Below are 25,643 nucleotides of genomic sequence, written 5' to 3'. Positions count from 1 at the left end.
TTAACCAACCTCTATTTGTCATGTTGTTATGGAGCCATTTGGTTATCAGACAACTTTATGCAATTTGAGGAATCGGCGCCAAAAAATGTAAGTACAGTAAAACATATTTATAAATGTTAGTGCTTTGAATTCTGCTGTTTCGTTGGTGAGCGCAGTAGAGAAAAAGAGAGCCAAATTATATGCATATGTATAAGTAAGTCTCTAAGGGTGCGACTAACTGGCGTTTGTTGGGGTTGTTGGGTATGTTAGTCGCGATAACGCCGGCTTTTGTTGGAAAGCAGCCAATGGTCACGGTTCGTTTTATTGTCAAGCGGCAGATTTAATATAAACTTAAAAGAAAACTCTAGCTTCGAGCAGTGAAGTTAATTAAATGTGCTATTTCGGACTCGAATTATTTAATCCGCAAGTGCAAAAAGCATCAATGGGAATAATAAACACAGTGGCTGATTAAGTGAAACCAATTCCAACAGTTTTAACGTTTATGTTCTTTAAGTAAGCTTTTTAAAGCCAGTTAACCCTACATAGCTTATATATAGCTTACAACTTGATGCGTATACTAGTTTTTAAGCAATTTGAAAAACAACAAAATTAAAACAGTTAAAAACTGCTGCAGCTCAAACTGTAACCACTGTTAATTTACAGACCAGTAGCATAAACTTTTGGATGATACATGCGAATATACTTAACCGCAGCTCACACTGTCATCAGAAAAAAACATACCAATTACATTTTCTGTAAAGCAGTACATTTTTAAGGATAGCAAAAACAAAAGTAATTTAAAAGTGAATTGAAACAAACGTGTAAACGGAACGTCTCAAAAATTGGGTGCCCGAGTGTATGTGCAATGCGATACGTTGATACGTTTCCATTTAAATAAATAAGCCGCTCTAAAACCTCGATATAGCTTTTGAGCACAATAGTTGCAACTTTGGCAAAATGTAAGTATGAAAAAAAAACACACATAAAACAGATGGCGGGCGTTAACAAGAAGAATAATCGTTGCAAAAACGAGCTGATAATACCCTGATAAATAAGTGAAAAGTGTTCAATAAGCAGAAAAGAGAAGAACTCTTTAGAGTTTAGAGTCTTTCATGGAACGGCAATAACAACTGCAGCAAATACATAAATAGCAACAACAAAACGCGCATAAAAAGTGTTGTAAAAGCAAGACAAAAAGTAGCGAGTAGGCAGCAAGTGCTTTGTCGGTTTTTGGGGGTTGCTGTTGTTGTTGCCGCTGCTGCTGCTGCTGCTGCTGTTATAGCAGTATCAGTATAGTATGTGTGTAAGCATGTGTTTGCGTGTGTGCGAGTAGCGGTACTCATTCATCAGAGAGCTGAGTTTTACACATTTTACGCCCGCGAGTATACTACTATTTGGTTGCTCACAGCCCCCAAAATGCTCTCTAGCGTAGGCCTGCTGCTCTGCGAGAGAGCAACAACGTTGCCGAAGCGCTGTTACTGTTGCTATCTCGCTTGCACCGTACACTGTGCGCTTTGGGCCGTAGTGGTCGATTTTAAAAGTCCTTCACGTATCTACATGCATTAGTATATACACGCACATGTGCGTCTGTGTGAGTATACTATATATAGTAATGTGTAAAAGTAGTGTCAAGCTCTGTACATATGTAAATAAGTAGTATATGCTAAACGAATATGTGTATGTGTGTGTGTAAGCTTTTGGTAGCCAGGGTCAGGATGTGTGTTGCGTTTTTTTTTATGTCCATTCCTATTGTGTTTAGTTTCGTTTCAGGTATAGACACACACATTGAAACTGTTAATGGGCATAGCAGGTGCAAAGAGGCTTCACTTTAATGAGCTGGTTGTGAAGTGTAAAATTAGTTGGCTCTGCATGCGATAGGCACAAGTCGTTTAATCTGTTGGCAATATTAATCATTAACATGACCTCGACCCTTTTGCCAGCACTGCTCCCCCAGCTCGTCCATCAGATTTTCTGCTGCGTTGCGCACAAATGAGAAAACTGCCAACATAGCCAAGCTAAACATAAAAATTGTGTGGCCGATATGCGGTCTGTCGACAGCCCAGTCCCAATGTCTTTGCTCTTGCTATTAATCTGTCTGCAGCCAAATCGAATGCTTGGACTTTAGTATTCAGCTTCTGTTTTGCGTCAGTCGTATCTATTTATACGTCTTGGGATTGGATTGGATTGCCATTGCTATTGGCCTCGCTTGTCACTCGCTAGGTTCGCAACTGTCAACTTCTGCACCACTAAGCCATTTCTCCAACAAGACACATACACTTGGCTATGGCTATGGCTGCGACTGTCGTGCTGTCGGGCTGTGGTTGGCTTGTCATCGCTGTCTGGAATCCTATCGCAAACAGAATCAGAATCTCATGATTTAGCGCTTTCGGTGCTCAAGCAAATGTGCGTCATAAGTGCTGAGAATAGCATGAAATGAAGTAGAGCGAAAGGGATTGTGATTGTGCTTGTGGGCATGGGTGAAGGCTTTTAATCAAATATTGACAGAGCATCCAAGACAGCCCACCATGCCAATTGGCAAGGGTTGTAAACATTTCAACTTGTACCTTTATCATAGAATAAACAAATCAGCTTTTATATTTAATGGTGGCGGCGCAGCATAAGTCTTAAGTTCTATTGGCCCGTTAGCACCTGCCAGATGCGCAGCTTTTTATCTGAGTAGCCAGCAAAGAGAGCTTGTCCATCTGTGGACCAGCTTAAGCAAAGGCAGTGGGGCAAATCGCCCTTTGCGCTGGCAGCCACATCGTCAAGCCAAAGCTCGAAGACAGCCTTCTTGGAGGCCAGATCCCAGACGACTATCGAGGCGCCGCAGGCTACAGCAAGCCAATAGCGATTCGGCGAAAAGGACATGGCATTGACTGCAGCATGATGATCAAGCGGATACAGATTGCGTCCATTGCTCAAGTCCCAGAACAGCACCTTGGCATCCTTGCCGCCAGAAGTGCAGAGCGATCCATCCGGCGAGACAGCCACTGTGGTTAGATAGCCGTTGTGGCCATGATGATTGCTGCGCAGCTTGCAGTGCGTCAGATCCCACACCTTGACCGTGCGATCCCAGCCGCAGGAGACGACTATAGGGTTTGTATGTTTGGGTGAGAAGCGCACACAGGACACCCAATCGGTGTGGCAATCCTCCGTTATGGTGTACTTGCAATCGGCCAGCGTGTTCCACAGTTTGATGCTGCGATCACGCGAGCCCGACACTATTTGGCGGTTGTCCGGCGAGAAGGCTACCGATAGCACATCCTTGCTATGACCCTCGAAGCGCTGCGTCGTAGCGCCAGTAGTCAGATCCCATAGCCGTATGGTGCGATCCCAGGAGCCAGACAAGGCAAAGTTACCATCCATAGAGAGCACCACGTCGCTTATGAAATGCGAGTGGCCGTAGTTGCGTTTCAGCGGATAACCATAGCTAGTTAAAGTCTCACGCGTTAGACGCCATACAATGATTGTCTTATCGCGCGATGCGCTGATTAACAGTTCAGGATCATAAGGATGCGGCGCCACTTGCGTTACCCAGCCGCTGTGACCAATAAGCACGCCAGCTAGTTGAATTGTCTCGGGCATATTTAGGCTATAGATACTATTGGAATTGCCAAGCTATATGTACGATTTGTTAAAGACCAAAAGCTGACTTGATGAAAACAAAAGCAAAAGCCAAACGATTCCAACGTGTCCATTGTTTAAAGGTCATCTATCAAATATTTAAAAGCATTGGGCGATTGTAACACATTATGAACAGTCGTGTGTGTGTGTGTGTGTGTGTCTGTGGTCGCCATAGGCGTTAACAATGTTACTTCCAGGACGATGACGTCAAATGAAAAATGACGTGGAGCGGCAAAAGCTTTGCCTACAGACAAAGACGAACTGTAGGTATAAAGCGCAAACCAGTAAAAAATACTTTAAAATGCACATGCATAAGTGCGTATATGTAGCTGTATGTGTGTGTGTGTCTGTGTGTGTGTGTGTGTCTGTGTGTGTGTGTGGAGCAACGAACACGGCGCTGGCCAAAACAATGCGGCGTTTCGACGACTCGCCTGAAAAATTACTCAAACGGCAATGAAACACGAAGGGCTGTCTGTGTATGCGTTTGCGTATGTGTGTGTATGTCTGTGTGTGTGTGTGTAGGTGGCGCCAACAGCAATGTGATTCTTGTTGTTGCCAGCGCTGTTGGCTGTAGCATTCAGCAGAGAAATGGACATGCCCCAAAGACGGTTTGGCCAGACTGGCTGGCGGGGCATAGCAAGAGCGGGACGCAAATTGAGACACACACACATGTAGCTGTAGTCCTTTTTTGCATTTACCGGCGAATTGTTGAGGGCGTCAGGCATGCGGGTGCTTACGGTGTCGGCGGCGTCGGCGTCATCATCATAGCCCTGGTGTTGGTGTCGGTATCGCTGAAGTGTTGCAAACGTACATAAAACACTTTGCTGTTATTTCTTTTGTTTATAACAGACCAGCAGTTAATATACATACATATGTATGTGTGTGTATGGCTGCGTGTGTCTGTGTGTGTGTGTGTTGCCTTCGCATATTTTTTTGTTGACTTTTTTTGTTAAACAAAAGCTGGCGGATTTAATGTACTGTTGTTAATGGAAATTTGTGGAATGCATGCACACCCACACACACACACACATACACATATACATTTATGTTATACACAGCTGTATTCACTTTGTTGCTTTGCCATGTGGCTTTTAGTACTTGATCGTCATGGCTTTGCTTAGCAGACCGTTGATTAGTCATGTGGCTCACACACACACACACACAGTCGCACTCACACATTGTCGCCATGTCCTTGTTATGCTTTTACGCTTTTGCAATCAGCTTAAGATTTAGATTAATGGTGCAACGGCTTAGCAAATTGAATTCATAGTTTATGTGCTTAATTGTTTGAAGCTCACACACACACAGTTAAAGTTGATTTATTTAGTTAGTTTTTGCTTTCGAACGATTGAATAGATAGCTACACTCATAAATAAAATTATATAAGCTATGATTTTTATTCAATTTGCTTAGTTAGTGTGTTGAATTTCTCTCGCTCTCATTCATTTTTAAAATCTAGTTCATGCTTACTTAAATATAGTTGCCCTTGCTATAAATATACAACTAAGTATGCTCTTCTTATGCCTTATAAATAATTCCTATTTGAACTGATGACCTTTAAAGTGCATAGACAATAGCCTAGCTATTTGTTTTGCTGTCTAATGGCTTTTGGCAGCGTTACATAAATAATAACAATCAACTAAACGAATAAACCGATACAAGCGATACTTTTGTCCACACACAGATACACACATAGACAGCCAGCCAGACACACATATATTGTAAGCAGAGTAGTAAAACTCCAAAGCGATTTGGCGATGAAACCCCACAGTGCCATTAATTGTATGGCGTCTAAAATTTTCTGCTTTTTTTACTCTTTCATTGTGTTGGCCATTTAGTACGCCATGTTACGCACTCACACACACAGGCACACACACACACACATGTATATCCTTTTATGTACGCTTGTCAGTTGGTTTTGTTTGTTGTCTAAAGCCGCTTTACTAACTTTGCTATTGTAGTTGTTATAGTTGCTGTTGTTGTTGTTGCTGCTGCTGCTGTTTTTGGAGCTCCCACCCACTGCCACTGTTGATATGTAGCCGGTGTTAGTAATTTATGCGGCTTCTCTACACCCCCAGGCCGCTCCCTCTGGCGTAGTTTGTAGCCACAACAAGAATTACATTTTACGCGAAATCGACTCGTTTCGCTTTACAGCCACTGGCACTGGGCTCTATTATTTGCTGTGCTAATATGACAAGAAATAAGTAAAACGATTTTCTTTTCATTTGCCATAAAGCATGAAAGCTGCTTTAAATTCAAATAAATTCCATTGGCATTTGGCGTTATGGCTGACTGGCCAGCCCAACTGGTTGCCATGGCTGCCAGCAAAGCAGCAACAACAGCTATAGCAACAATATACACAAAATTTACATAGACTAATTACGCTTCCAATATGTATATAGTGGAGCTATGTAGTCGTTAAACTTTTTTTCTTCGTGTAATTAGCAGTTGGTTTTTAGTTTCAATTATGTTTATAAATTATGCAGACAGCGCAATTAGCTTAAAAGTTATCAATACAAACAATAAACCGAACCGAGCGTCTAAATTGCGTAATGACTTCAAAAAGGAATAGAGCACTGGCCTTTAAACTTAAACCGTAAACCAAAAGCAAGCCAGAGAGAGAGAGAGGAGAGAGAGAGCAGAAAAAAACTATAATCAAATTTAATTAAAGACGAAATTGGAACGCTGCAAGGATAACAAACACTGCTGCTGCCTGTATGTGACACACACAGAGCCAAGTCCAATCTTCAAATGCTTGCGACAGAGATAGAGTGAGAGCGAGAGCGAGCACTAGAGCGAGAGCGACTGCAAATAAAGCACAACAAAATATGTGTGATAAATAATTTGCTATTGCCTGCTGCCTTTGCTGTTGCTGCTTTTGCTTTTGCTGCTTCTGCTGCTGGCTTCTCATTATTATTTTTCTTTTATGTGGAGCATGGCCAGGGCCCACGGGGTCAGCTGGGCAGCCAACCTCAAGAGCGGACCAGCTGCCGTTGACTTTTAATGTGATAAACTAGATGGCACAAAGGCGCGCGCACACGCAACAGTAAAAGGGGGCGTAGTGGGGGGCGGGGGCGTGGGTTGGCCACTTTTAAAATCAACGTTTTGAATCTTATTGCAGTTGAAAGTTATTATTTTTCTTCAGCTGCTCTTTGTGCCACTGCGGCGTATACGCAATAACTGGTGCATTGCGCATACGCCAAGTAGCCACAAAATTTATGCATCAATGTCATAATTTATGACTTAAAAACCCTATACTAAGCTTTAATAATTAAATTTCACTCGGCCTTCAATTAAAGTTCATTTCTTTCTTTTGCAGGCAGCGGAAAACTCACAAATAAATGCGTTTAATTACAAAACAGTGACATTTGCCATGACAAACAAACAAACAGCGCAAACGCAGCAAACAAAAGCGCATTCCTTGGATAGCAAAGTGCAGCGAGCTCGCGATTTTTGTCAAATTTGAAACAACGCGCACAAAATGCTGCTGATGCCAACATCATGTGGCCCGGGGCCACCAGCGGCAGCAGCTGGCGGAGCACACGCTGCTGAACTTTGTCTAGCAGCCCGCAGCAGCACTTCAGCCCCTAAGCTGACCCAGACCCAGACCCGGCACACGGCATCGGTCATGCCCAAATGGCTGCTAATGTTGCTGATGCTTTTTGCCATTCTGGCAGCGACGCCGCAGCGTCAAGTGGCCGCCGAGAAGAGCAAACACTGTAAGTTCTCCATTCCCCAGCAAACATACAATGCTATATAAAATACATATTTGTCATAAATCGAAGTTTCATGTTCAACTTTTTGCAGCTGCCCTTTGGCATTTGTCTAGTTGAATTTGATAACAATTTGTCGCTCTGTGCAGCTCTGGAGCGGTGGCAGCTGGGGGAGGGGCAGCATACAATGTCGTTGCCAAAAACAAAAGTTTTCACACACACACAAAAACTTTTGGCTGATATTTATTTATTTGCTGCTGGGCTGCAGAGCAGCTGAAATAATTTCATAATTCAATTTAAATTTACAATGTTTCGGTTTACTCTTAAGCAAATAGACACCGAAAAGTCAAATCGGCAAGTCGTCAAAAAGCAAATGCCTTCAATTTGTCCATTTTGATATTTTGTTTTATTTTCTTAATTCCTTGTTGCCTTTTGGCTTTGGCTACTATTTGCTTTGTATCAAAATATTTACACACATTTATGCGGTTGTGTGATTTTACGGGCCGAACAATAAAATTTGCAGCATAAAATGTTAAATAAACAGACACACACACACACACACACATACACAAGATTGTTTATGTGAAGAATAAACAACATATAAATACAATTTTATGATGAGCAAGCCACTTGCATACTAAACAGACCGCAAGGACATGCCTATACACATATATGAGTGTGAGTGTGTGTGTGTGTGTGTGTGTGTGTGTGGGTGATTTTGTTTGTAAGCTCAGCAATAGCTCAACACATTTTAATCAAAGTTGCAATAAAAATCTTGTTTAGTGCCTTTCTTCTTATAAAAAGGCACACGCTTCAATAAATAATTTTGACAAAGAGCTGTAGATTTTAAAATTTAAACATCTTAGTTGTAGGTTATAAATATTTGTTATTTTTTTCTGTATTAGCGCAGTTTATATATTTTGCCTTTTGTATGATTTGTATATAACATTTGACGCTTAAGTAATATTTTATTGAAATGTTCTTTTATAAAAGTAACAATTAAGTTATTACTTAAATAAGTGCAATTTATTTATTGATTCAAATACAATATTCAAGATAAACATTAATGCTGTAAATTGTTTTCAAACATATTCTTAGTCTCAGTTTCTATCTGCATACCAACCACCCATCCCACCCACTCATGGTACGCTGCACATTGAGCGCTCTCTCAGCAACAAAACAGCGACGCTCTCGTTTTGTCGCAGCAGCCAAGAGCGCAGAGCGATCGATCGCTTAAGAACGAAAGACTCAAGCAGCGAGCAGCAGCGCTCATGAGTGGGAGACTGGGCAGGTAGGCGGCAAGCGAGGCCGCTCAGTTGTGCTTGGACTGTTGACGATTCAACAAGCAGTGAGCGAGCTGCTAGAATAATAATAACTAATTCCAATTTATTTAATATCAATATAGTGAGCTACCATAATTTGGCCAAGTTAGTGCTTAAGAGATGTTCTCGATGCTTTCGCTAACCAATGACAAGTCTTTGGGCTGAGCATTTAAAGTAATTTTTATACATTTTATTTATTTTAATTGTAGCCTAGAATTAAATTGGTATAGCCAGAGCAACAAATGCCTTCAGGCTGTTTTTATACATATTCATTACCTTCAATTAAAAACAATTCATTAGTGTTTTATTATAACTAATAATACTCTTTATACGTATTTAATTTATTTTTCATGCTTAGTTGATATAATAAGATAAAATATAAATAGCTCTGCGGCTGGCAGCTGTCGACACACATTTTATTTGTTTTTAGCAAAGCTCAACTGCAATAAAAGGAAATTTGTTGCGGCGACGTCAAAAGTTGTGTTGCCACAAATTACTTCCGTATTTTAACATTAAATCATAATTAAAATTCTGTGAAGTAAAACAACTTACATGCTTATGGCTTGGCAGCGACGTTGGCGTCGCCGTTGACGTTTCAGACTTTTTGGGGCTTGTTTCCGGTGGCTGTTGCTGCTGCTGCTGCTGCTGCTGCGCCTAATTGCAGCCCACAAAACGCAGTTGGGTTTGGCTGATGAACTCAGATTTGTGCTGCAAACGGGGAAAGCAAACGATGACTGCGAGGGCATGCGGTTAGGATGTTGGTTATGTTGCTTTTTTCTTGCTCATTTCCGGGGGCAACAGCAGCAGCAGCAACTGCAACAGTTATACCTACCATGACTGTGGTTACACACACACACACACACACACACACAGAGAGAGAGAGATATACACACACACAAACGCATGCATAATTTACAGTTGTCGGCTGTCCTTTGCAGACTTGTGGCCCACGTGGCGTGTACTTAATTTTCCCATGCTCATTGCAAAGCCGCGTTAAAACTTTTTTCCTCTACTTTATGCTGCTGCTTCTGTTCTTGTTGTTGTTGTTGTTGTTGTTGTTGCTGCCACCCAAAGGGGCGGCCAGCGCATGGTGGCCAAAGGCGCTCGTCCTTGCTGCTGGCAGCGCTGTCGGCTTCACAACTCGTTGAACAAAATTTTGCACAAAAGTTTCATAATTAATTTCATGTTAAGTGGCAATGCGAACGTAGCAGCAGCAGCATGGACCCGCACTCACACACACACACACACACACACACACAAGTATGCTCAGCACACCTCTAAGCGTTCCCCTGACTCGCAACTTATTCAATTTTTGGTGCGTCTGTCTTTAATTTGAATTGTCATTTCCTGTCTCAAACACTCGCTGCTCGCTTGTCTCTTCCCAGCCCAGAGCATGGCGGTCTGCCAGCCATCCGGCTCCACGCTGCCACGCCCACGCCCACGACCAGCCAAAAAGTTGCCACTCACTCAACAGCGCCTACGCCAGCTGCACGTTCAACTTGATTAGCGTAACTTGTAATGACTCGCACGAGCTGCGACTCGAGGCAAACTTGTTGGCCCACCCACCATCACCCCCACATTGCCAAAACACTCACTTACATGGGTAAACATGTAGCCAAAGTAAACGACAGAAGTCAACTCTCGTGTGTTCGTGTGTGTCTTTCGTATTTGCAAGTGGTTTTCATAATTACTTTATGTGCTCACTTCAAATTACTGCGAGTCCCAGCTCACGAATTATACGCCTGGTTATCGTTGGGCATGTTCCTAATAATAATAATCATGATAATAATCCTTTCATTTGCAACATGCTTAGCACATGATTGTGCTCTAATTCCACCCACTGAGCTGTCTTCTGCGCCATAAATTTTCATTTACAAAATTAACATTCTCAAGTTTGCTTTACACTCGCTCTGCGAATTTTGTATTGAAGAATATGACATCAGTATCCTTCTATATATCTAGCAATTGTATAACAATAATAGTAGCATTATACAAATTTGAAAAATGGGTCACGTTGTTGGCGATGACTTCAGTTTTTTATCGCTTTTTGTATACCCTGCAAAAGTGAAAAGCGGCGTATGCGTAATTTATGGTAAGCAACTTCAGCTTCAATTCAATAAGAGCTCTAACTTCAAAATTAAACTTAACCATTAGTTAGTTGCTACATTTATTGCAATCACAGTTTTTAAATAACACAGATCTGAATTAATTGAATTGCACTTTATTTAATTTATTGAATTGAAATTCGTTTTTCCGGAGTTCTATAACTGAAACAACGTTTGTTCGATTTCGTTGACCATTTTATCCAGCGGTCCATTTTATAGTCAAGTTGGCTGCTACACTTGTCACTGCTTTCATGCTTTTCGTTATTCTTTTGGCAATCTCCCCCAGACGCTGATGATGGCCAACTGCCAATAAAATTGTGAGAAAAACAACTGTCGACAGGCAAGAAGAAATGGCATAAAACTTTTGGTTTTTGTTTGCCATAAATATGAATGGATGGATTTGGGTCTTGGCACTGTGTGGCCATGAGATGAGATAAAGCCATCAGTGGAGTGGAGCAGGGGGGGGGGGGGGCACCAGTTGCCACTGCGGGGCATATTTCAAAATTTATACAAGAACAAAGAGCTGCGGCTGCGGCTGTGGCACGTAGTCCTTACTTGGGTGGGTGGACACTGCGCTGGCTTTTGCGTATGCAATAAATTTTAATTTTATAGAAAAGATTTGCAGCAACGAACGTATGTGTAGCAGATTTTAAATGGTTTGCGTTATATTAAATTGCCACAAGTTATGTTTAAAGCGAACGCCAATTGGTAATTGCTGTCATTTGCCAAACTCTCGTTCTCGCTCTCGCTCTCGCTCTCTCGACAAACGATTGACCCAAACAGTTGCAATAAATTGCACAAACTTGTTCATGATTTTCATGAAATATTTAAGCAAATAAAATATTTGACCAATGTCGATTGTGGTTGCAATTTGAGCTGTAAGCTATTATTAGTTGGCATCGATATGTTTTATTGCTATTTGTGATGAATTCAATTGTGTGCAATAAAATGCAATTTAAATACGCTGCTCATATAATTAAAATAGATAGACGCTTAATTGTTTTGAACTTCAGTTGCTTAACAGTTTATTTTAAAAGCTTGTTGTGTGTGGCTGTGTGTGTGTGTAAGTCCTTTTGTGCCTTCAGTTAGGCGCGTGAATCCCTTTTGTAATCAAATGCAAAGAAAATTTTATTCTATTCAACAGAAATTCGTTGTCCCAAACCTCTTTCGTGTTTGGCTCTGATGGGCTTTGTATTATGCTTTTGGCCAGGCTATCTCTCTGTATCTTAGTGTGCGCCACTTCTCCTCTTTTTCGCTCTATCTATGTGTGTGTGTGTGTGTGTGTGCGTGCTCTAGTTAGACATTGCCGAGCAAATAAAAAGAAAATTTGCGCGCTTACAAAACAAAGGCAGCAAAATTATCTGCCAGCTACGCCCCTGCACCTAAGCCTATCCCCGCCTGCACGCCTCTGCTCTCTGGCACAACAGTAAACAACAATAATAAAAACAACAACAACAACATCACCAACAATAGCGTAATAAACTAGCGGCAAAGTAAAACTTTTCAACGCAACAAAAACAAAAACAGAAAAAAAACAACCAACTATTTTGTTTTTGTTTTGTTTCAGCTTGAGTTATACTGCTTAAGCTGTTTCTTATTTCGAGCATGCAAACAAATTTTTATTAAATAAACAATTAGCGAAATATGTTGAAAATTTAATGAAGAATGTGCAGCACCCGAAGGCAAAACAGAAAGCGAACAACTGACTTGAGAGCAATTAATCAATACTTGGAGCAACTTTTTCAAATTTCTTTTCAAGCTACTTCCGACACATTTATCATAATTGTTTGTAATTTAAACTAATTGAAATTCCAGCACTCGATTGACAAAACTGCAAACGCTGTCAAACCTTCATCTGCAACGAAATGTTGCAAATAGTTTAAATAGTCGCTCTCAAGAGTTCGCAGTTTCCATTTATCAGCAGCAGCAGCTGTCAAAAGTTTGAGCCAATTTCTTGCATTGCAAAAGTTTCAAGCCCAGCCTTGTCGTCTGCCCACTGTCAATTAAAGAAGCAAATAGCCAAGGCACAAGTGTCGAGCAGCCCTTCAACCTTCCAACTGGGAATCAAAGTGTGTGTGCAAAAATGCGGCGCAATGAAAGACAAAGAGCGGCGCTAATTGCCCAAGTGACATTTCTAATGATGCCCCAGGGCAGACGCAAAAGGCGTAAGCAATGAAAGTGACAGTGTGAAATGAAGAAAATTGCATAAAGAAAAGTGTGAAGGAAAAAATTGGGCAGCATCAAGTCTAGCCAGTAAGAAATTGAAATCAATTTTGATTAATGATCAAATCGAATAGCAGCAGAAAGCATTTAAATGAATAAGAGTTAATATTTAAAGCAATTCAGCATTAAATTCATATCAAAGCTTCAAAGCACAGTCAGCATTTTGATACTTTGTTCAAAAGTTGCTTTGCTTTGGACTCTTTCGCACAGTTTGACAGTCGACAATTTGCTTGAGTTTTGTCTGCAGCCAGCCAAGAGACATTGAAACTTATCGGCCATTTGGGCTCAACTTGGACTTGTGCTATCATTAGTTTGACACTTTATCTTTGTGAGCTGCTCGACTGGTTTCTGATTGTGCCACATCAGTTGCAATTGCTTCACAGTTTAATGATGCGTGGCTGCAACTTAATTTAGTTTCACATTTCACATCAACAAATATATTGCGGCTTCTCTTTTTTTGTGCAAAAAAAATGATTGCTAGTCTCAGTCGTGTCGAGCCACAATTCAATTAAAGCGGCAACAGCAACTAACTTGGCCCGAGGACTCAATTAAATTGACAACCTACTTCCGCTGCTGAGTGGCAAAAAGTGGGCGTGCCTGCTCATTATGGCGTGCGTAGGGCAAGGCGTTATGCTCTAACGCGCCCAAAAGGCCATTCAAGCAAAGGCATTTACTTGCTTTTTATACAAATACACTGCAAGAAAATAAAACTTTCAAGCAAGTTTACTAAATTTGCAGCCATACTAATGCTTGCCCTTAAAAGTAGACTACATACGACATACTAATGATTGCCCTTATAAGTAGACTACATTTTAGTAGCATCTTTGCAATTTTAGCAACTGCAACTCAACTTTGTTGCTCAGTGTACGCTATATAAAGTGTTTGTGCATATTTCATATACATCAGACGCCTTGCTAGATTTTTGGAAGCGCCGCTAATGGAGCGTATGCGTATGCGTGTGGGTGTATGGGCGTGGCCGTGGGCAGCAGCAGCTGGCAAAAGCAATCGAAATTCCAAGCTGCCGGGCTTAGCCAAGTGTATGCGATTTGGACCTGGGGCAGCAGCAAAATTCAATATTGGCGCTCGCTGCAAATTCATTGTTTAACCTTTGTTACTTAAATTGCTCAAATTCCAGCCATTAGTTTGACAAACGAGCCAGCGAAATTATATTGTTGCAAGCACCTGGCAGCTGCCACATCCGCTGGGGCAAAATCACAATAACCCAAGCGTAGTTCAAGCCAAAACTTTTACTGCCCCAAACAGCTTTTGTTGTTGTTGTTGTTCTGTTTGCCACTAGAGAGAGAGAGAGCCCAGCACTATTGTCTGAGGCTTGAGTTTGGTTTTCGGTTTTTGGCTTTGGACAGCCCTTGCTGCAGATTTATTTGCGGTTTTGCATAATCACTGAAAATTAGTTTAAAATATTTACATTGCATTTGCATTTTAATGTTCGGAATGGTAGTACATCCATTTGGGGTTTCGAAGCTCAAGCACAAACTATTTGAATGCAAAGCCACTGCTAACCGGACTACACTTGATGCCAGCAGCTTAAGCTGTGGCCCCAGCTTTGTCCATCTTGAGCTACTTAGGGCATCTGTTTCTTCATGCTAGACACATGTAGTACTTGCAGCAAATGTATTTCAATATTTGATAGCGCAAAAGTAATCCCGCCGGAGCTTTTAGTGTCGACGTACTTCGCCTACAGCTCCCAGCTACAGATGGATGCTGAGTTATGTGCCAAGCAGCAGCTGCTGGTCCGCCCATGCTGTCAGTACATGCTCGTATAGTAATGTGTACCTATGTGTGGCGCCACCTAGGGAGCGAATGTAAAAAAAAGAAGAGAAAAAGAGAGAAGAACGAAGACGTTGCTAAGCTGCACATAAGACGTTGCTGCGTCTTGCTGGCAAGGTAAACATAATTTTCCACTAGTCAAACTACTTTCCACAAAATCCCACACTCCAGCGCTCATTCGCGCTCTCGCTCTCGCTCTCGCTCTCTGTCTTGGCAGTTGAAGCAGCGTCAAATATGCAGCAATGGAATTCCTTTGGCGCATTCCTTTAGCTGTCACTGTTGTTGGCACTGCAAACTACAAGCAAATTGCACTTGGGGTTTGGGGTGGGGTTGGGTTGGGTTTGGTTATTTGAGTTTAAGTAAACGCATTAAAGGACAGCAAATACTTCCGGTTGGGCAGCCAACACGCCGGATACATTAGGTGGCGCGGTTTGGTCTACGCTTTTTAAATTGCAATTGAAGCTGCGCTGCTGCAGGCACTTAAAGGACGCTTAGGACATTAGTGATAGCTTCATTAGCTCGTTAAATCGATGCGGGCTGCGCACAAAGGCGGCTGCTGCTTATCAAATGCTAAATCTGTGAAAGTGCCGCCGCGCGATTAATAATCGAGGCATATAAAGCATTGTAAACGTCTTAAGTCCTTGGAAATTAATTATGCTAATTTTAAGCCTTTTTGGCAAATGCCTGCCTTCAAGCTAACTAATGGCATTTCGACTAACTAAGCTGCCCATTAAGCCACCACACCAAACGCAATGCTCTTGAACTCATTTTAATGCTAGCTGAGCACTTAATACAGACCCCCGTCCCCGCCCCCGCCCCAGTCAAACAAAAGCAAGAGGCAGCAGAAAAAAATTGAAATTTTCGGTTTAGTCGATACAGAGCCAGGGCGGCTCTATTGGATTTGTTGGCCATTATGGAGCTTAAGCTTAGCGGTGGCGATTCAAATGACCAACATGCACGGTCGGTTGGGCGGTCGATGGGTCGCTTGGGTGGTTTGCTTGTTGTACATTACGGATTTGTTTATACCAATGTGGCAATGGAAATTGAAGTACGCTGTGTAGCGGTCGTAAAGCCTGAGCCTGGGCTTTGTGCCTAATGCACAGGTCAACCAGAGAAAATGAAAGTTGAGCGACAGAGAGAGAGAGAGAGAGAGAGAGTGTGTGAGAGAGCGAGTGGTGTTTACCTTTATGAGTCACATTAGCTAAGGCGTAATCTCGGGCATGTTGTCTGCATTAGGCTTTGGCAGCTCGCGTACTTTTTACTCGCTCTTGCAAATAGCATGCCCTAATTTATAGAAAATACATATATCAAGCAATACTTTTGCTGTTTATGCAGCGTCGCTCAGAGCTGTCACATGAGCTAGAGCTAGAGCAAGAGCGAGCGAGAGCGTGGCTGGGAGGCTTATGCCTGCTTGGTTGGGCAATGTAGAAACTGTTTGCACTTCAGCTACTCGTATTCCCCAGCAGAGCGAGCGAGCGAGCGAGAGTGTGCCACAGCTGCAGCGTAATCTTCAGCATTATGTGGCAGTGGCAGTGGCAGTGGCAAGCAAGCAATGATTGAAGCATCCAAGCACTTTGCCTCTGCAACGTAATTGATATTTTGCAATTGTCTCTGTGGGCGCCAACCACCCACCCACACTTTATATACATTATAAATCTATATGCATATACTATATCTATATCTATATATGTATTTATGTAGTGTGAAAGTCTCTCAGAGAGCTCAGCGTCTGTGTCAAATTGTGCAGAAATTCTATTTTTCACTGTCTCTGTTTTCATATGCAAATGCAGACAGTCGGACAGACAAACAAACACACACACACACACACATACATACATACATAGATACTTGTGTGTCACATTACACCCCCCGCCAGGCAGTCACCCGCTTTTGCCAGTCCATTTATTGCTGTCAATGTGCATTCCATTTGCCTGTCATGGGGCACAATCTCTGCTCTAAGTAGTGCCACCTCTGATTTGAGTTTACTGCAGCCCCGAGGGTTACTGGAGCAGCCATGCACTTTAACTCCTTAAAGCCAGAGAGCTGTTAATTGGCAAGAATTCAAGCTAAACGACATGATGGCTTAAGCTCTAAATGAGAAATATACAAATTATAATTGATTAAGAAAAGAAAAGCCTACGTATTATTTAAGATTGGGAAATCCAAGAATTATTGCACATAATAATTGATTGTGTATAAAAATCAATAAGACGCCAATCCCCAAGTTTAAGTTTGCTAAATATTTACATGTTATAAGGAAATGTTACAAACACTAGAAAACTATTCGCATTGTTTGTATTTTTTAATTGTGTTTATTTTTGATAATTTTGTTGACTATTGCAGTTTATTTAAAATAAAATCGCAATAAATTAATGTTTAAGATTAATCAAATAGTTCACAAATTAAATTAAAATAATATATGTATTTGATTACTAATGAGTGTGCTGACTAAGCAATTTTTAAAGCGCAGCTCTGCAATACTCTGTAAATAAAGTTTGTCTACTTTGTGCTACCAACTTGATGGGGAAAAAAAGTAAAAACCAACGAACCGCAACCAGCAACAACAACTGCGAAAAAATAAAGAATGTTTGTTGCTTTTCATTTTGTTCACGGGCTCGCCGTGAATTATTTGCCAAAAGCCTTTGGCAGCCAGCTCCACTGGTTAGTCCTGACTCACCTGGCAGACTATTCCGCTTGACGGCGGCCCAAGATCAAAGTGAAATGTGTAACAAAATTGCCAATTACATATAAAACACGCAAAACTGTCTGCTGTGCACAGCGTGGGGCAGTACTTTTGGTGGGAGTGTGTGTGTGTGTGTGGGGGGACAGCACTGACGAGGGTGGAAATAAAACAAAAGGCCGACGACGACGACGCGTCGCCAATGTTGTTGCTCTTGTTGTTGCTGTCGCTACTGCTGTTGGCAATTCAATTCAATTGTGAATTCAATTTTGAAGTTGGCAACGCGACAGTGAGCGCATTAAAGAGAAAGAGAGAGCAGCACACATGACTGTGTGTGTGTGTGTATTTGTATAGTGAAGGCGTAAAACGAATTTGCACTAAATTCCTTGACTCTAGGGCGCAACCAATGTGCCACGCCCCATGTGGGGCGCTTGCTGCGTTGCCATCTTTTTGCACAGCTGCTCTTTGGGTTTCGCCTTCGTGTTGCGCTTTATTGAAGCGAAATTGAATTAGTGCGACGGCGAAAGCGGAAGCGGTTGCTAAGCAGGAAATTGCCTGAAATCAGGCGCACGTTAGACACCAACACCCAACAAGGCACAGCAGCCACCCACACACACACACACACACACCCACACACAAAACTGTATGCGTGTGTGTGCGTTTCATTAAAAACTCGCAAAAAAAAAAGCTGTAGCTGGCACGCTTTTGGCTTCTATGCGACAATTGTGGGAGTAGCTGGAGCTGGAGCTGGAGCTAATTTGCATGCAGTCGGCAGTCGGCCCATTGGACATTGGCTAGCTGTCGCTGCTCGTTTCATGTTAATGTATTTGCCACTTAGGCGCAATAGTTTGCTTATTAAAACTAATTGCAAGCGATTTAGAATAATGTAATTTATGCCTCCGCCGCGCCCCCTCCCAACGAACTCTACGTGTGCTTTAAGCAATTCCAAAGTCCATTTAAATGCACATGCTCTCTCTCTCTCTCTCGCTCTTTGGAGTCTCTTTTTCTGCATGAAAATGAACTTGGGCTGCGTGCTTGAGCTTGAAGTAAATGCATGGGTAGGAAACATGTGCGCATAATACGTGAAGCGAAGCGTAAATGAATTTTTCATTCTGCCATTAAAATTTAAGTGCACATTTTCCGGGCGCACGAGATGCTGCTGCTGCCTCGTTCCCGGCCTCGACCTGCTGGAAATCAGTGCCATTAAGTCTAAGGAAGTTAAAGCCCCAGCACAGCCGGAACTGGAGCAGCAAGTGACTTCCGCACACACATAGACTAAAACTTATTTATAAATATATTAATTTTGCTTTTCCTTTTCGCAGATTATATGCAATCGCTATGCAAGAATCATTTTCTGCAGCAACTTTATCGCAAGATCGACGGCGCTGTGCTCTGGTCGCAGAACGAGCGCAACTTGGACTGCGTGATCACCTTCCAGACGCACTCGATCCTGCAGCGCTTCATGCTGCGCTTCGACATGCTCCAGCTGGACTGCAATGATCATTTGCTTGTCTACGATGGAGCGCATGCCGTATCAACGCCCAAGGTGAGTTACAAACACTACAGTATACATTCTATATAAGCAACGCAGCTGCAACTATTTTATTAAAGAAAAGTTCTCATTTGAAAAATGTTTGAAGATTAATCAATTGCGAGTTCTAAGTTGTATAAAATATAAATTAGATGAGCTTACATTTGAGAATTGCAATATTAATGAGGAATTGATACATTGATAAATAAATACTCTGCTTAATTTGCAAATTTGTAAGGTAGAATAAAAGTTGCAATCAAAAATAATAGAGCGGCTGTTATAAAAATTTTGGAAATAAAGAAGCTGCTAATACAGAAGTTGATATGTTGCTTATGTTATTTATATGCAGTTTCTACTGTATATGCATCAAAAAAAAGCAAACCCGAAGCAAATTTTTGCAAAGTTCAACTCGTCATAACCTTCGTATTGGCAAATGTAAATGGCAGTAAACTTGTTTATTTATTTGTTTATTTGTTTGCAATTGCAAAAGTTTGGGGCAATCACTTTGTGTGTGTGGCGCGCTGATGGCAGCAGCAGAGTTAGGGTTAGAGGTGTGGGGTTGGGGGTGTAAAGTGAAGGGAAATCATCAAAGGCAAATAGCAAAAGGCATCGCAATTTGTGTCGCAGCCTTATGATCCACATACACAATCAGATCACGTTGATGCCTCTGACATTTTAAGTTCAATCCCTGCGGGGTTTCCGTTATGTTCAGACACACACACTCACACAAGCACACACACGCATACAGACAAACAAAATGAAGGCATAATTTTGCCACTGCGACATTTGCAATGTTGACAACGGCGTAAGAATATGTCGGTCGGTCGGTCGGTCGGTCGTTCAGTCGGTCTGTGGGTGTTGGCTGCTGTTGTGGGCGTATTGCAGGTTGGGTGGAGACGTTGTAGGCTTGTCGCGCCCAGCTTCTGCGGTTGCAATGCGGTGGTGCCAGCAACTGCCAACTGCCGACTGTGTTTGCTGATAGGCGCGCTCGGATTTTATCAGCAACAATTTTCATTTTTCATGCGCTCGACTGGGCTGACTGCATTATATTATTTAATGTGCTGTAGCTAGGGGCGTGGCAGCAACTCTGGGTGGATGTGCAAAAATGTAAGCCAAGGCAAGTGGCCGCAAATGCAAGGCACACGCCCGAATCCTTTTTATGTGCCACATGCAGTAAAAACGCAACAAAAAATACAAATGCAGCCATTGAGAATACAAACAAGACATAACTCACGCTTTTTATGACTAAAAGAGAGAGAGAGAGACTCAAAGATTACTCTTGTCTTGCAAGTTGAGATTGTTATTAAAAGTTGGCAGGCAAATATTTTAAAAGATAAAATCGTAGCTTGGCATTTTTATAATTTTAACTTTAATTAGAATTTTCGACAAACATAAGGAGCTTATAAAGCTTTTAGCTTACGCTTTTTACTTTTCACACTTGGCTATTGTTGTATTGAAATTGTTTAAACATTAGTCGAGTGAATTGCTTGCAACCTGTCAGCTTGAAAGTGAACGTAAGCAGCTTTCTGCTTTTTGTGCTGGCAATTGCCGCTTGTTGTACGTGGCGTATGAGCAATGCGGCAAGATTTATGAATTTGCAATGCGACTTAGTGGCAGCAGCCTTGCAGTTCATTTGCATGCCACAAAGGCCACAGCAAAGCGCTCAAGCACACACACACACACAGACAGAGACATAGACAGCTCTATGGAAAACCGAAGCAGCCAAAAAACTAATAACATTTTCCAAATACAAGCGACGAGTGTGCGGGGTGGGGGTAGCGTATGTAAATACTTTGCGACAAAAGAAGTTGTCACAGCGTGGCAAGCAGAGAGCTGTGTGCAAAAATGTAAAATTACAATTTTTGCTGCTGCACTCGCCTTGTCTGCATGTGTGTGTGTTAGTGTGTGTGTGTGTGTTTGAGCCACTCTCAAAGCAGCGGGGCTTGTTGGCAATGAGCGGAGTGCGCGCGCTTTGCCTAAAACGCCTGCAACACATACACACACACACAAAATGTAGTCGAAAGTTTGCGTTTTTGGGGCTTGCAACAAAATTAAAATATGCCACAAAGCGTTGCACGTCGAAGATGCCGGCCAACTGCTAACTGCCAACGGCACAAGGCAAAGCATCACCCCAAGGCGGCGGTGGCGGCGACGGTGACGGCGGCCGCAGCCACAGCAAAGGCCTCAACTCAACGATGACACGCATACGCCATGTGTAAACGAGCGGCACGAACGTTGCGGCGTACGTAGAAAACTTTGATGAACCTTGGCTGCAGACACGCCCACTTTCCAGGCAGCAGCATTAAGAATTTACGTGCTCACAGCAGCAGCAGCAGCGAATGGGGCAGAAACATCATCATTTTACACTTTGTGGGAGCAGCAAGTCAATTCAAGCAACTTCAGCAATAACACTCAAGCTTGAGGTCAACAAAGTTCTTTTTTAGTACAAGAATTTTTAATAAAGATAAAATATAAATATCAGTTTATAACCTTAGGCAAGACTGCAGTTAGCGACGCTAAGAGCTGCCAATAATTAAGACTAAAGAAAATATGACAGCGCATATATAATTGTAATTAAACGCAATTGTTGATCATATGCGAGTCTGGTTTGATTGTCCTGTCTGATTAAAATAGACATACATAAATGCTTGAAACTGAAAATTGGAAAACTCTTGAGTTTCAACGATATACAAGTCATTTCTCTGTTCAATTCTGTGAGAACAAAAGTTTTTGCTCTCATGCTCTTCAGTCGATACAAAACCCAAGCTCATCGAGCGAGCGCTCTCTAAGCAAAGATGCAGCGACGCTCTCGCTCAGCAGCGCAGTCGATGGAGCGCAACGAAAGACGCCAGTTGGCGCATGGTAGAATAATATAAGGTAACGGATTTTGCACTTGGGTTTCTTATGCTTCTTTTGCCTTTTTGCTGCTTGCTCGCTCTCTCGCTCCTTTCGTTTTGCATACGGTGAGCAGAGATGCTCTCTTAGCAAAGATGCAGCGAAGCTCTAGCACCGCCATAACTGCGCAGTCGATCGGAAAGTTTCACACGAACGATGCTGCTGTCGCTCACGCTCTCTGAGGTGCTTGCGCTCTCACTGCTCTGAGATCAAAGTGTGTAGGGCTAGCAGTTGAGGTCGGACTGTTCGCGAGTGAACACGTTGTGAAAGTGAGTGCGTAAGTTCAGTTTAGAATTAATTAAAGCAAACAAAATGTTTTGGGGTTGATATTTATACATATTTATTAGTTTATATTAGTCTCTGGATTCTTTATTATCAAAACTTGATGTACAACTTTAAATCTAATATTCTTATACTTGATTGAAATGTGTTAATAATCGAATTGAATTTGTTTGCAGATTGACATCTCCTGTCGCAACACCAAGAACACTGTCAATGCGATTTTGACGCGCACGAATTTCGTGACTCTGAAGTACGTGACCGACGGCTGGGGCACAGATGCGAACGGTTTCAAGCTGGTCATAACATCGGTGAAGGATCCAAGTGAGTAGCGGCAGCGAGAGTTCGTTGCCTGGCTGGCTGACTGCTTCATTAATTCTAATGTATTTCATTTGCGTGCAGAGCACACTTGCAAGGACTTTACGTGCGCGACACGCGAGTTCTGCATTGATCCCGATCTGCTGTGCGATGGCGTCAATCACTGTGGCGACAACTCGGACGAGTCCGTGCAGAACCTCTGCCAGAGTGAGTAATCAGTTGGAAAAATAGTGCTGCAGACATGACGCTCTAATCGACTCTTGCGCTTGTTGCAGGTGAAACATCGAGCACTGTGCTGGGCCTGGACATGACCTGGTTCGTGCTGGTGGTGGTCGGAGTGCTGCTGGTGCTCAGCGCCATCATTGTGGCCATTGCAATCTGCGTGTGTCGACGCCAGGATGAGAATGCCGCCAACCAGAACACCAATCTCCAGCGTGAGTAGCTCGCAAAGCAAAGCAAAGCCATTTAATTTGAATTTCAACTATTTAACAGTGCAAGTGCATCACAATGCGGAGACGAATGGCTCGTCGAAGCATCTGCACTACCATGGCGTGGGCATGGGCATGGGCATCGGCGTCGGCGGCACGCTGACGCGGGAGCACACACAACTGCCGCCAGTGTCGGGAAACTGGCATCACCCTGCGGGACCATCCGGGTACCACCGCATTCCACACAACTACTTGAAGATGGCCACCAAAGTCCGTCCCATTTGGTGCTTGGCAAATTCCGTCAATTAGGTCAAGATCTTTCGCAAAACTCGGCCGGCCTCAGCCAGACGAACATCTCCATTGCTGGCAATCATCAGAATGCCAACAATGCTGGCAGCGCTGCCCAGAAGGACGAGTGGTTCGTTTAAGACGAGCCACCGAACCAACCAACCAACCAACTACGAAAGAAAGAACAAGAACAATTGACTTGAGCACAATAATCTGCACTTAATTAAGTGATTTTATGGACATTTGCAGAGCATTAAATGAAGTAAGCAGCAATGTGAAATATAAATGTAGTTCGATTGATTAAAGTTTGACCATTTGCAGGACTGTTTGACTATATGTGTAACAACCAACAAATATTGTGGACATCACCGCGCAGGGTGTATATTTAAGAGATCTACTTGTACCCAGTCAGCATCTCGACAGCGTTGGCCAAGGTGTGCGCCAATCTTTGGGCGCCCACCTTGTCGGATATCCAATGCAGCTGTACATACTTTTATATATATGAAATAATTAACAATTAATTTACAATTAATGCAATTAGCTAAACAGCCAGAAGTGAATTCTGAATCCGCATCCGAATCCAAATCCGATTCCGATTACCCAGTTAACAGTTAATACGACACTCAGTTAGTTCATAGGTATCCCAAGTGGGATTGTCTAGCCTAGTCCAGCCATAAGAGCCAGCAGCAATACCAAAGTCCTTGCAATTAAGTTCAATGCATTTCTTAAATCTAATTTCCATAATTTGTTTAACTAAAGTAACGGAACCACAAATCGAAGCATCAGAAATGAAACAAACAATCGATGGCATTTATATGAAGTATTTTTTTGAAGCAGACATACCTATACATATAACAACGACGATATGTAAACCGCATCAAGTATTAAAGCTCAAACTTCCAGAACTTATACTGAATTCTAATATATATAAAACCCATGGACACAAGCAAGAACAACATAAACAAGGGATGTATATAAGGTAGTAGACAATATTGTAACTAAATGCAACACAACTTTAATGAATCATTCTCACAGTTCTCATTGTCATTGTCCATTGTGTGAACTATCCTAGAACGAGATAGAACTCATTTCATCGTCCACAGCACTTCTCACTCACTTCTCATTAGATACGATGACAAATTTCTGAGACATTAAGGACAATACAAAACATGTTTTTGCTTTTTGACTAACAAATTTAACTGTTTTTGACGTAAATATGGTACTTACTAACCAAATGGAGAGATGCATTCGATATTCTGCAATCAACCAAAAGAATAAATACAAATAAACTTTAAATGTAATGAACAATTTTCTGCAATTTTGCATACTCATATTAAAACTAAAACGAAACACATACAGAGTTAAAACTAAACGGAAACAATTTAAAAATAACAAAACACAAAAAAAAATGCTTCAAAAAGATTGTAGTACTTCCCGCCGTTAATATTTTTTTAAAGTAAATATTACAATTTACCGTATTAAACAATAAAAATATAATACTATAATGAATAATAACAAAAACCAAACAATTTCAGCTGCTTACGATTTGTCTTTCAATATAAATTAACTAAAGAAAAATACGAAATACGCCAGTTGAATATAAATAGTTTTATTTCATTTCATTTCTTTAATGAGAGATTTGTATTAGAATAATTGTACCTACACAAAAATTGATAACCAACAACTTAGCTGCAATCGTAAAATTATTAGCAATTAAAAATGTTTATGTTCTTCTAACAATTTTAAGAAGTTTCTTAGTAAAATTAGCCAGACATTTAAATTCTCATAAGTTTTCGCTCTCTTCAAGCTTTAATAAGTTACAACTTTTCAGTGAAAAGAAAATCCAATAAATTAAATAAATTTTCTCTAGTTTACTTGGCAAAATGTAATGCATCAAATACTTATATATAAATAAAATACAAATATGGGTAATTAAACAAATATTTAACACAAATTATAGACAGATGGCATTATGATAAACTGAATTTTTATCCAAATTATAAGCAAATTGTATTAGGCGTCAAATTTTAGAGAAAAAAGTAATGAAAACTAAATAATAAACAAACTACAAAGAAAACCAAAAGCAACAACTAATTAATCGAAATTATTTAAAAGACAATTATGATAAATTAATAAATATAAATTGATTTATACGCAGGAAGTAATTTATGCAATACAGGAATATTAACTAAAAATTAAAAATAATAATAATGACTAAAAGATATATCGGTTAGAACGATCCTGTCGTATATGAATGTAGCTAAAATATACAAATACAAATACAAGTACACTTAAATTAAATTAGCGAAAATTGAGCGCAACATGAAGACCGTTAATGTATCTAAATGCAATAATAAATGAGGGGAAAGAAGATTTGATAATTCCCGAGCTATGAAATTGGCAGTTTGCAAAATGTTTTAAATTTCTATATTCAAACTGATTAATACGAATATATTTTTTATGATCTCTA

General features: G+C 41.4%; 2 protein-coding genes across 2 annotated transcripts; one reads left to right on the top strand and one right to left on the bottom strand.

The window, feature by feature from the left end:
• Positions 1–757: 757 nt before the first annotated feature.
• On the top strand, positions 758–24,605 carry LOC108600979. Its single transcript, XM_017988841.1, has 8 exons — positions 758–938; positions 6,923–7,322; positions 18,757–18,980; positions 22,319–22,463; positions 22,542–22,664; positions 22,733–22,891; positions 22,950–23,435; positions 23,495–24,605. The coding sequence occupies exons 2-7, from the start codon at positions 7,085–7,087 to the stop codon at positions 23,192–23,194; spliced, it is 1,134 nt and encodes a 377-aa protein (XP_017844330.1). The 5' UTR covers positions 758–938; positions 6,923–7,084; the 3' UTR covers positions 23,195–23,435; positions 23,495–24,605.
• Positions 2,473–3,623, bottom strand: LOC108600980 (guanine nucleotide-binding protein subunit beta-like protein). Its single transcript, XM_017988842.2, has one exon. The coding sequence runs from the start codon at positions 3,562–3,564 to the stop codon at positions 2,611–2,613; it is 954 nt and encodes a 317-aa protein (XP_017844331.1). The 5' UTR covers positions 3,565–3,623; the 3' UTR covers positions 2,473–2,610.
• Positions 24,606–25,643: the final 1,038 nt, after the last annotated feature.

The sequence above is a fragment of the Drosophila busckii genome, chromosome 3L (genome assembly GCF_011750605.1).
Source record: "Drosophila busckii strain San Diego stock center, stock number 13000-0081.31 chromosome 3L, ASM1175060v1, whole genome shotgun sequence".
Lineage (NCBI taxonomy): Eukaryota > Metazoa > Arthropoda > Insecta > Diptera > Drosophilidae > Drosophila > Drosophila busckii.
Note: the sequence above shows the minus strand (reverse complement) of the source record. Positions and strands in the feature narration are given on the sequence as shown.